The sequence below is a fragment of the Dendrobates tinctorius genome, unplaced genomic scaffold (genome assembly GCF_039654945.1).
Source record: "Dendrobates tinctorius isolate UK_male_01 unplaced genomic scaffold, ASM3965494v1 ptg000224l, whole genome shotgun sequence".
Lineage (NCBI taxonomy): Eukaryota > Metazoa > Chordata > Amphibia > Anura > Dendrobatidae > Dendrobates > Dendrobates tinctorius.
The window spans coordinates 4107538-4120430 of record NW_027361891.1 but is presented as its reverse complement, the minus strand read 5'-3'; the positions used below and the strand labels follow the sequence as shown (position 1 = coordinate 4120430).

The following is a 12893-nucleotide window of genomic DNA, read 5'->3' as shown; positions in this document are numbered from 1 at the left end:
TAAATGAATACTGCGAAGATGGAGGCCAGACTGTTCAGTGACTCCATTGGCTTCATTCAAGTGCACAGTTCCTTCGGTGCTCTGCTGTCATTCTTGGAAGGAATTCAGTATTTCCAGGACTGACGGAAACTTCGATGTAGTGCTCGCCGGAGAGTGCTGTACTAATGTGACCTTATCCTAAGAAATGGCTAAATATACGCTTTAGTTAAAACGACAGCTAAAGTTCTTTTCTGTGAAAAGTGTGATTTCAGGACCACTAAATGTATATTTTGTAGCGATAGGATTTCTTCAGTCATCTTGATTCAAATTTGAAAAACTCAGGCTGAGAACATCTATTGAGCTTGCAAACATCTGCACATGGAAGGGATTTTAGAGCTTGGATGACTTCCAAATAGTTGCTCAAATCTAATTGTTTCCCACAATATGAGGAATTAACCATTCTCTAACATTCTTATAAATTTATGCAGAAGATGCTCTGGTTCTTAGCATGTGGCAGGTGGGAGAATAGAGCACTACTGGGGGTTTGGTTTGGCACATGCAGCAGGAAACACACATCTTATAGTTTCTAATCTTCATTATTAAAAGTAGTTATAATATATTTTAGTAACTTCTTTTTGTAATGGGGTTTAAAGGAGTTTTCCGAGAACTACAAAGGCGGGCTAGTAAAATGATAAATGGAGTTGGTTCACTACAATACCCAGAAAGGTTATCAAAATTAGGTCTATTTACTCTAGAAAAGAGAAGACTTAGGGAAGACCTAATATATATGTACAAGTAATCAGAGGGCAATACAGAGATCTCTCCAATGAACTGTTTGTACCAAGGACTGTGACAAGAACAAGGGGGCAGTCTCTTCGTTTGGAGGAAAGACAATTTCTGCACCATCATAGAAGAGGGTTCTTCACGGTAAGAGCAGTGAGGCTCTGGAATTCTCTTCCTGAGGAAGTGGTGATGGCCAACTCACTGAATGAATTTAACCCCTTAATGACAGCCAATACGTCTTTTTACTGACCTGAGATTTAAGAGAATATCATCCCTATACAGGTGGCAATCCAGCAGCTGTCATCTGTACAATATAGCTAACAACTTTCTGTATCACAAACGATCAGTGTTGGCACCGTCCAAATCTGTTTAACCCCTTAGTTGCTGCTGTAAAAAGTGACTACATCCAATAAATGATTAATAGATTGTGGGGGGTTCCGCTTTTATCTAATTGACACATCGAGATTATGATTGCGTGGTCCTGATGTTTGCCATTGCAGTTCATGGCCAAATAGCGGCCTCAGAGTCTCCGGCTCTAGCGGTCAGTTCAGAAGTTAGCGACATTTTGGTGGTAAACAAACACTTTTTCATTCCTGATGTAACACTTTGCATTAATTCCTGAAAATCACCTGAAGGGTAAATAAACTATTTGACAGCAGTTTTCAATATGTCAGTGGGTGCTGTTTTTAAAATGGTGTCAAGTTTGGGGTTTTCCAATATATAGCACCCCCAAAGTCACTTCAATCCTGGAGAGGTCCCTAAAAAAAATAAATTTTGTAACTTTCCTTGAAAAAATGAAAAATTACTGCTGCATTTTTAAACCTCCTAAAAGGCTAACAAAATAAATTAGCATTTTAAAAATGGTGTTAATGTAAAGCAGACATGTGGGAAATGTTATTTATTAATGTTTTTGTGTGGTATAACTATCTGGATTAAAGGGATAATCATTCAAAATTTGAAAATTGCAATTTTTTCTTACATTTTTGGTAGGTTTCTGATATTTTTTTTTTATAAATAAACACAAAACATATCATTAAGTTTAGCATTATCATATATTATAATGTGCCATGAAAAAACAGTCTCAAAATCAATGGGATTTGTTGAAGCGTTCCAGAGTTATCACCACATAAAGTGACACTGTTCAGAATTTAAAAAATTGGCCCCGTCACTAAGGGGTTAAGAAAGGAATGGATGCTTTTCTTGTAACAGTATAGAAGGTTACGAATAACATAATATTGTAGGTAGATGGTTGACCCAGCTTAGGGGAAGGAATTTTTTTCCCTATGGAGAAAATTGGCTTCTACTCTGTGGGTTTTTTGCCATCCCCAGGATCAACAATGCAGAACAGCTGCACTAAGGCTGAGTTCACACGTGGCGTTTTTTTCACGTTTCCGCAGCGGTTTTAATCGCGCGATTTTGCCGCGAAAACGGGAAAAATACGCATCCCATGCATTCCTATGGGATTCCGCAATGCTGTGCTAATGCTGCGGTTTTTACCGTGGCGGAATCGCTTCGCGGTAAAAACCGCAGCATGCTCATTAATTTGCGGAATCGCGGCGATCCCACACCCATAGGAATGCATTGTTCTGCTTACTTCCCGCATGTGGCTGTGCACACCATGCGGAAAGTAAGCAGAACATTTGCGGATGGTACCCACGGTCCGGAGGAGAGGAGACTGTCCTCCGGGCTTTGGGTACCATATCCCTGTAAAAAAAAGAATTTAAAAATAAAAAATATTGTTATTCTCACCCTCCGACGTCCCGCGCAGCCTTCCCGCTTCTCTCCACGCTCCCGTTCCCAGTAATCCTTTGCGAAAATACCCGCGATGGCGTCCGTTCTCGCGGGATCGCGAAGTCTCGCGGTCATTCGCGCGACGTCATCGCGAATTACCGCGAGACATCGCGATCCCGCGAGAACGGACGTCATCGCGTGCATTTTCGCAAAGGATTACTGGGAACGGATGCGCGGGACGTCGGAGGGTAAGAATAACACCATTTTTTTTTTTTTTTTTGCATTTTTTCTTTTACTACTGATGCTGCATAGGCGGCCTCAGTAGTAAAAAGTTGGTCACACTCGTCAAACACTATGTTTGACGAGTGTGACCAACCTGTCAATCAGTTCTCCAAGCGATGCTACAGATCGCTTGGAAAACGCTAGCATTTTGCAAGCTAAATACGCTTGCAAAATGCTAGTTTTTCCGCGGGAAAATCGCGGGAATTTAAAATGCGATTTTCCCGCGGACTGGAATTCCGGAATTCTCGCGGTAATTTCCGCGAGAGTTCCGGTACGTGTGCACTTAGCCTAAAAATAGGCTGAACTAGATGGACATAAGGTCTTCTTTCAGCCTTCAAAACTATGTTACTATGTTACACTAACTACACTGTAAAATGCAGTATTCTTTTAACAAAATGATGTAATATTGGCACGGATTGAACATCTTGGCAATTGATAAAATCTGCCACTTTCCGTGAGTTGGATGATCTGATCTATGAGCAGGAACTGTATTTGCGATTGGCACTTCTCTACATTGATACTGCAGGCAGCTGTAAGGCGAGAGCTGCACAGTGACATGCCGTGCTAGCAATTCTCACCAGAAACATCAGTGGAACTTGTTTGCAATTGAGCGGTGACTGTGCTGCCAATAAAACTGCCAAAGCTCCGACAAGTCACCTGCAAGTCGCAGTAGCATGAATATTGTATTGATGTCAGTGGCAAAGTGAGTCGCTTGGGACTAGCAGCCAGTAACAGAAAAGCTAACATAATTAGAAATATTTGCTACTCGGTCGCATAGAAGATCATTAGATGCAATGTCGCAATGCAACACAACTACACATTTCGCAATGTATCCACATCCTCCCCTCCTGTAGATTTTGGGTGCTTTCCTTCCTTTCTAATACAGTTTATTACTCTGTGTAAAATATCTTCTCCTTCCCTGTTGGTGTGTTGGTGTGACTAAAACCTTGCTACTGTGAGAGGGGTAAGCGGTGGACCTGAGAGAGAATAAAAACTCACACCTTAGCCCAGGGGTTCCCAACCTGTAGCTCAGGAGCCACATGTGGCTTGCAGTCCCATGAATTGTTTCTCGTGGCTGTCTGCCAACTTGGTGCATTCGCTCCAGGTCTAGCAAACAGGTATGAGGAACACATCTCAAAATGGTGAATTTTGTGAGCAGCCCTGCACAGAAGAGCAGATCTGGATGCACATATACTGGTGTTAGGGGTTTAGAGATAATTTAAGTATGGTAAGCTGGAAACAGGATGATACCACCTGTCGGAGGAGGTGCCTGAAGCTGGATGAGACAGTGTGTTGGGATTGCTGGATGGGAGAATACTGAATGGGGGTATTGTGGGGATCACTGGATCTTGTTGTACTGCTTTGGGGGGATTTCTGTGGAAAAGCTTTGGTTATCATTATTCCCATGGGGGCTCTGGTTGCCACTCCTGTGAGGGGGGAGGGAGCTGGATGTAGCTAGTGACCCTCTCTCAGAGCTGAATGTGGGTCTCTAGGTCAGAAAGGTTGGGGACCACTGCCTTAGCCAGTAGCAGTGTGCTCAGTGTTGGACTGGAGAACACCGGCCCAACCAGAGAACATCATTCTTGGGGACCACCATCCAGTAATACAGAAACAAAACAGAGCAAAGTCTGCATCAAAAAGGACAGAAGCATCAAAGAAGTACTGCTATCAAAGTTTTTATCAACGTAATATATTGCAGTCATCATATTATATATCACTGAGTATTTGCAATTGCTCATTTTGCCCTTCTACCCAGTTAATTCTTATTTTCTAGGCTCTATGTAGAAACATGAAGTCTCTTGTCCCTATATGAGTCATCCCTCTCTTCACCTCCTGACCCAGCTGCTCCCTCCTCCTCCCCCCACTAGGAACATTTGCAGTGGTGACTCATGCAGATAAAATTGACCTCCTGTTTCTACATAAGGATTCAGCTAAAAAAGAGAAGAATTAGCTGGGTAGAAAGGCAAATGAGCCGTTGTAAGTACACAGTGCTATATAATATGATGACTACAATATATTAAGAAGATGCAAATTTTGATGGGAGTGCTTCTTTCACGACTGCAGCTGCAGACGCGGCCCAGCAGGCACCTCCACGCCATGGCGAGGGGGCGGGCGTCTCCCGGGGACGCAATATGGACCCTCTATACCACAGAGGGGGACTTCAGAAGAGGGGGCTTTAGGAGGGGATAATGTCACGCCGTTCTGTTTGTATTTGGTTGTCGGCGTGACAATGCATGTTTTTTGCTTTAACCCCTTACTCCTTTACCCCTAATTGAGCTGGGATACTGCTGCCTATTACCTGTATGGAGCCTGTTCAGTTCCCTGCTCTGCTGCGTAGCTGCACATGTGTTGTTAGGTCTTTGCTCTGCTGCTTGACCATTCACATGTGCGGTCCCTGGTCGCCACTGTGGAAGCTGTCCGCGGGTTGTGAGGTCATTTGCAGCTGGTGCATGACTTTCCACGTGTGTCTTGGCTGGCAGCCATGGCCAGGTGCTCTAGGCTGCAGTTCCTGCACTGACTGTGCTGTAATTGTTTCTGTGTGTGCTTAGGGCGTGCGCAGCCACACCTTCCCTGCTTTTATCAGGGTTAGTGTGTGTACTTGAAATGCTGTCCCCAGCCAATTGCTGAGGGACAGCCCCTTTATAAACTTACCCTGCCCTATGGGCGAGGCCAGAGCTACTCACAAAGCTCCTGGACTTTGCCATGTGTGTCTCGTATCTGTGTCTCTGGACCTCGTCTGTCTCGGTTATGGTACCAAAGTCCCTGCCTTGATTCCTGCTTTGTCCTGTACCCTCGCCCTGCCCCGGATGCGGTATATCCGGGCCTGAATCCCTGATCCTGTACCTGTCATGTACCTGACCCCATCTAAATTCGCCCTGGCCTGGAGGCGGTGTATCCAGGCTTGAATCCTTGATCCTGTACCTATCCCATACCTGACTATGTCTGCTGTGTTATGTTCCTGGAATCCCTCTGTGTTTGGAGCCCCGCACCCAGTGACTCTGAGACTCTAGTAACCGGTGTTCCTGCTGAGCATCTACTATGCTGTGCTATGACTACCATGCGGTGCTAGCTACATGCATGCCCAGCAATCCTGCGGTGTTAGCACCATCACGCTTGAGTTCCTTCCTAGGTCCGATGCCCGGAGCCTGTCGACCGCAGTCTGGAACCTGATGACCATTGCCTGGAGCCTGGAGCTGGATGACTGCAGTGGTGCCTGTAGGTCGTGTTGAATGTCCGTAACCAAACGACTCCCGTCTGATGTCTGAGGGTGACCTCGTGTGTCCTGATGACCTCGTGTGTCCTGATGACCTCGTGTGTCCTGATGTCCTGATGACCTTGTGTGTCCTGATGTCCTGCCTGTGTCCCGATGTATAATGTGTGTATAGCTGTCAGTGGGAGTGTGGGGCCCTCATTCAGTAAAGGATGATATGGGTGATGTGGAAAGATAGACACCCATAAGCCATATCACCTCTCACTCATACAGACAGTTATACTTAAATGGAACTTTTTTTATGGATTCAGTGCGCTGCTTATCATGACACACAATTACTCGTGCATTATCAGATCGATGTTTTATTCATTTTCCCAACGCGTTTCGAAGTACAAATCACTTCTTCCTCAGGGGATCAGGGGAACTATACTGAAGATAGAACGTTACTTCATTTAGCTTTAGGAAGCAATGATTAGTTCAAAGGTGTACATCGACTCTGTCTTAGATATTCTTTTCTGTCCTTTGTGGTAGATCGATTGAAGTAGTCACAGGACTGCTTCTCATTTAAAATTTAATTGGCTTATTGAAACAGGCTTCATAAACCAGTCCAAGTAGAAGAAACCAACATATTCAGCCTTCTTGACATAAACAAAACAGCACTCACTATAGTCCTTATAACTTTGTCCACACGGGAAATAGGATTCAGCTCTGTTTGCCAAGAGCCTAGCTCTGGAGGTCTACTCCCCTCCAGAGTACACTGAACAATAATTAAGTCCAAAGGCTTTACTTTTACCTCAGATTTCTCACTCAGATGGAGATATGGTAAACAGCTGTTCTGCCCACCTCTTTAGCTGTATATAATAGACCTGGGCCCTTCATGGCCGATTAACCCCTCTCAGCACATAACATGCTGGAGCTACACTTCCAGGTTTAGATCACTGAAGCTAATAACCTCAGTGAAACGTATCTCCTCTCCAGCACATTACCAGTGTCCATCTTCCACCTTAGAAAATGTTTATTATTAAACCCTTACAGTCTATGTTAGACATATTGCCACATGTCTACTTTACAGCAGCACAATTTTGAAACTTTTTTTTTTATTAAGAAGTGTAGTCCAGCGGTAGCCACACTAAGTGATGAGGCAGTGACCCAGCAAAGTTCCAAACAAAAATCTCTTTAATGCTTACTCACAGCAAAACACAGCACATGATATCCTCTGCATCGCAGCCAGGAAACAGAATAGTCTACCTCCAGTTCGCAGCCGGGCACATATCCTCCAGATTACAGTCACTAACACGCCAGTCCACTTCCATGACGTTGCCATGGGCGACTGCACTGCTGTGTACGCTGTGGGTGCCAGGCCTTTCAGCTCCCTTGGCTGTTTGCCTCCTCTTGCCTGTATTCTCTCACAGAGGTGGAGCTCTGCAGAGCCCTCTGCTCTGCACTCCTGCAAACACCAGACTGACACTGACACTGCCATAACCAAACCGTTTACTGCAGGGCTTTTAACTCTAATCTCTAGCGATAGGCCACATGGAAAGCCAGGGATGGGAATTAAATGGACTGTACCACTACCATCCTGTAGTCCGTTTCCAAACACAAAAGCCCAGAGCAGGTTTTCTCTAAGTCTGCCTTACACACCCAGCATGTTCAATAGCTATACTTACTTTGTATTGTGCATTGCAACCACAGCTACGCCTGTTATTGCAATAGACTGTCATGACCTCAGTACGCCTCCGTGCACATCCTGGGGAGAACACAAAGCGACCCCTACATGTGACACCAGTCACTGACTCACAGGAAGTTGTAAGGGTTAAACGTCCACCAGCAATTTCTCATTTTTCCAACAAAATTTACAATACCATTTTGTTAGGGACCACATCACATTTGAAGTGACTTTGGTGGGCCTAAATGACAGAGAATACCTCAAAGTTACACCATTCTAAAAAATGCACCCCTCAAAATGTTTAAAACCACATTCATTACGTTTATTAACTCTTCAGTTTCTTCTGAAGCAATGTGGAAGAAAAAAAATTAACATTTAACTTTTTTCACCAAAAATGTACTTTAGCTCCAAACTTTTCATTTTCAAAAGGATAACAAGAGAAAATGGACCGCAGAATTTGCTGTGCATTAAGTTTGCCGATACCCCATATGTTGGGGAAATCCACCACTTGGGTGCATGTCTTCATTAGTGTTGAACGCAAGTGCTCACTACTCCAGTTTGCATCGGGTGCTCGGGTATGCAACGAATATCGCGGGTGCTCGAATGACATGGTCGACTCCCTGCCCTGCATGTTTTGTGGCTGTTAGACACCCCTAAAAAAAAAGTTGATACTCCATTCATACATGCAAACTCTAGTAGCGAGCACTTGCGCTACACTAGCAGACACATCATCATCATTTTTTTTTTAAACTTTTGAAAAAATCCCAGTTCTAACTTCAACTAGAACACAACCCAAACCCCAGTCGTAACACAACCCTAACCCCAACTGCAAAGAATGAAAAAAATTACAATTTTGTTGTTTATAGTTTTTATCTAGCTAAGGGGGATTTGATTTACTATTTTTTATTTTGATCAACGTGGGGCCCGGGCATAGTGGACGTATTGGGGAGGCTCGGGGGACCCCATTTCTCTCTTCTCTAAAATGTTAGATCATATCAGAGGAGAGAGATATGAATTGTAAATGAGACTTTTTTTGTGAGCAAGTGACAAGAGACCATAAAAACTAGCTCTGATCATGTTCTCCAGGGTCTCAGTTATCCCCGATATCTGAGACTCTGGAGATTTTCTAACTCTGGAGGGTGCTATGCACTTATTTCTCAGTACCGTTAAAGTGAACCTGTCAGCAGGATTGTGCACAGTAACCTACAGACAGTGTCAGATTGGCGCCGTTATACTGATTAATATGATACCTGGTGATGAAATCTGTGTATTGTGGTTGTTGTTTAATCTTTATTTTCAGTTTTTAGTTAATGATATGCCTGTGCCCCGGGGCGGCCTGTGGGGGGGGGGTCTTCATGTGAGCTCTGATTAGGTATTCATAATGAAGAATGCTGACAGGTCACTGATCCCTCACTGACCTGCCGCCTAGTTTACATAATGAATATATAATAAAAAAATAAGAAAAAAAGCGAAAAAAGAAAAGTCCAATAATTAAGGTACGGTAAATAATAAACTTTTATTTAGAAATATACCTTTAAGGCAAAAGTGGGGAACACCAAAGGACAAGATGGGGCACAACCCAAGCGACAAAAATTAATGCACAATGGATGAGATGAAAAACTGATTAAAAAAAATCAATAAATAGATATTACATGATCAATTAATGAAAATCAATTAGTGAAAAAATATATCAACAAGCAGCTAAAGGATCTGAAATGTAAAATCAAAATTAAATAAAAAATAATAATAGTAATGAACCATGCAAAGAGGTTGTGTTTAATGGCCTACAATAGTGCCAGTGTGCAAAATGGCAAATACAAAGTGCATGGCTTGTGCAAATATTGCTGCTCCGCAAGGTAATTTAAAGAATGACCAAAAGTACATAGAGACTTGTGAGAAGTTAAGATTAGATATATGTATAAGTAAAGTGCAAGTACAGTGAGTTTATATATAATCAACACTATGATCATGATGAAAAATAAATAAATTGCAAGATGAGCTGTTACCTTAAGATGTGCAAGAAGTCCCTTGGATGCGCCCACCCTGACTCGCGTTTCGACATCAGCGCCTTCGTCAGGGTTTTTTTTTGTAACAATAATGAATATATGTACATTTTTAAAAATGAAGAAAAAAAAGAAAAAAACCTGCATTCAGGTGCAGCATAATTGCATGTTTCATGTGCTAATAATATATGTTTTTCATGTTATTCAGCTAGAACAAAAAAAAATCAATTTGAAAATGGCGCCTGCGCAGTAGGAACTATCGGTGTATATAGCTGTGATCCGATAGCTGCTACAGCGCATGCGCGGGTGGCTCCATCTTACTGAAGATGAAAAACAAAAATTCCTCGTCCAAGAGGGTGCCGCCCACACCTGCGCAGCAGAAGCTTGGAGATAGCTGTTATTTTTTTGTTACATATACAGCTTTTAGAGAATTTATTAAAGATCCCAAACAATCTCTTTATGTGGAATTTAGGAACTTTTTATTGTACAGCATTTAGACAAAAGTGCATTGTGCTGTCCCTCATGAAGAAAGTTTATATTACCGTATATATTCTATTTTTATAGAATTACAGATAATTCTAACCCACAGATGTTTTCTACCTTATGCCTGGGATCCAAGAAGTAACGTTTCTCCTTACAGAGAGTGACATGTTAAGCATGCCAAGGTGAGGAGACTTTTAAGCCTTGCAATGCTCCTCTGGGAAATATGCAAATTGTCTTTTCAGTAATGAAGTAGACTAGAAGTCTAGTGCCACCTATAGGAAGAAGCAATCCTAGAAGTCAATGTCGACCCTTTTAATGAGCCTTGTTAGGGTAAAAGCCAGTAACTCTCTGTCACAAGGTCAGCAATGACAATTGTCATTAAAGGGAACCTGTCAGGGTTTTAGACCTCAAAGTAACATCATCACAATAAAGTACCTGTAATGATGATTACTTCTATACCTTTATGTTATAAGTTCATGTCTCCGTTCACTCGTAATCCATTGGTGAATTCTTCTGCAAATGAGCTCGCATGTGTAGGGGTGTAGCCTCCACTTACAGCTCTCCAGCCTCTGTCTTTCTCCTGTCAATGACATGTCCACTTGTTGTGGGTAACTAAGCTAGAAGGAAATTCCTTGATTATTATATCCCCAAATTCCAGGATAGGCTTGTGTCATGTATATATAAGAATAAGCATAGTTTTTTATTTTTTTGTTTTATAAATAAATCATAAGCAACTTTAAAAGAGAAAAATCTTATTGGATAAATCTGCTTTTTTTTCTTCTAATGGGCTGATCATTTATACACAAAATTCTGACTTCACAAGTAAAATCTGTCTTAATTGAATATAGACTTTCCCATTTGTACAATAGGATATGACAGCTGGTTCTCATAAAGTTCTATGGAGAGCTGCAATTGTCATTTCATGAGAACTTTCAGCAAAATATCTGTGTCTTCCTCTTAACTGCTCTCTCCCCTTTCCATAGAATATTGTCAGCACCAACTGTCATCTCCTATCTCAGTAATGGGAAATCTCACTGAATACAGATTATACAGATTTTACCAATGAATAGAAAGTGAATGATTAGTGGAGGAGAAACAAGCCGATTTCTCTGATAAGATTTCTTATTTTCATGTGTGCTATTGATTGATGAAATAAATATTGAAACAACAAGTGTATGGCAACATGTAACACAGACTCTGCAGGGATTATTCTCTCTGGTCCATGAAATTCGATAGACAGTGAAATTGTATATCTTCAGAAACAATATTATTTTTGTGTGACATTGGAGAAGTTGTCATATGAGAATTTCAGTAGCATGTCTGGGTCTGTGGTTATTTCGTCATCCTATTAATACATCCCATGCTACAGAGGAGGGCTGGTTTGGGAGGAACCAGCTGACTGGCAGAGAAGAAGGAGGAGGATGCTGGACAACAGGTGGTCTTAAGACATGCTGTCTGAGGCTCCGCTCAGAGCAAACATGTCACCCATCAACGTGCAGGGGTTTGCCTTCTTACGCATTCAGCTGATCCTTGACACCAGCTTAGCATGCCCATAGCGACAACCATGGCTGTCAGACATGAGCTTGGCAAAACGATCAGGAGGATAGCACGTCTCTTTTTCTGGTTCCCAAAATCATTGCGGATCACAAGGAGTAGGAAGCTAAAGCTTCTATGGAAAACTGCTGGTAAGATGACTTGATCCCTCTGCGTTTTCAGTGCATGCATTCTGTAAATGCCATCCATTGATTTCAGCTCTGCTGCTTTTCGACCATGTTTTCTCACCCCATTGAGTTTACATTAAAGCTGTCCTCTCATGCACTAGAGGCAGTGAAAGGGTTAGGCTATTGCTAGTGTGATGTGGGCCTGCAGCAGAACAGTGCATTGCAGAGCCATGCACACAATGGAAATGACATTTCTGCAGCGGCTCGGTGTCTGCTATAGATAGAATGGATTAATGGATCATCATGACTGCCGCTGCTAATTCGGATCCTGTCTAGCACTTGCTATGCAGCCGCTCCAGGATGACAGGTGAATGCTTGTTCTTACTGCATGAATATACCTCTGGATAGATCTAGCTCTGCAGATTACCGGCTGGTGGCTTGAAAACTAAGCTTCGTGTTTCTGCAATACATTACTGCTCTATATACATGGATGGCGGATTTTACCATTCATATACCCTCTTAACAAGGACACGCGCATCCTGCACCAAGGATCAACTAGGTTCAATATGCGGTCATTAGTCCAGAGCTACTGCAGGGTTAAAAACCAAACTAATCTAATTGGAAGGTTAAATGTAATTTTATAGATCAGTCATTGCATGCCTTGTTAAAATATAAGAACGCTATCCTCAATGCTCATGAGTATGTATTATACCCACCGATACCAATGTTTCTCATTGACCTTTTTGTAAAGAAAACACTTTTAGATTTTGCCTTTTAACCTTGAAATCATAAAATAATTCTGTTTATAGTATGAGAATATATCAGCTGTTATGATTCTTCTCCCTTGTAAGCTGTTTTATCCAAATATTTTGCTCTCTTTGCTGCCATATTGGAACAGTCTTCAGACAATGTAATAAGAAAATTAATGTATCCTGGTGTTAAAATCATAGATCACTCCTGTGAATGTTGACCCTTGCCTGCTATATTGCTGCTTAAAGGGTATCTGTCAATAGGATTAAACCCCCCCTCCCCCCATTCCCAAAGCCATCTATATAGGCATCTAGGTCATAGAAAGCTGAATAAAATGATACCTT

At 42.2% G+C, this 12893-nt stretch overlaps 1 protein-coding gene across 2 annotated transcripts in view; it reads left to right on the top strand.

Annotated features, from left to right (window-relative positions):
- Positions 1 to 12893, top strand: part of RASSF3 (Ras association domain family member 3) — a 272610-nt gene that overhangs the window by 38637 nt on the left and 221080 nt on the right. Inside the window, exon 1 of one of the 2 annotated variants that reach the window (XM_073555456.1) lies at positions 11554 to 11823. The exons of the other annotated variant lie outside the window; for it this stretch is intronic. Coding sequence (XP_073411557.1) covers positions 11685 to 11823 — 139 coding nt within the window. The 5' untranslated portion in view covers positions 11554 to 11684. Of the gene's footprint in view, positions 1 to 11553; positions 11824 to 12893 lie in introns of those variants that run through there. 2 annotated transcript variants of the gene reach the window in all.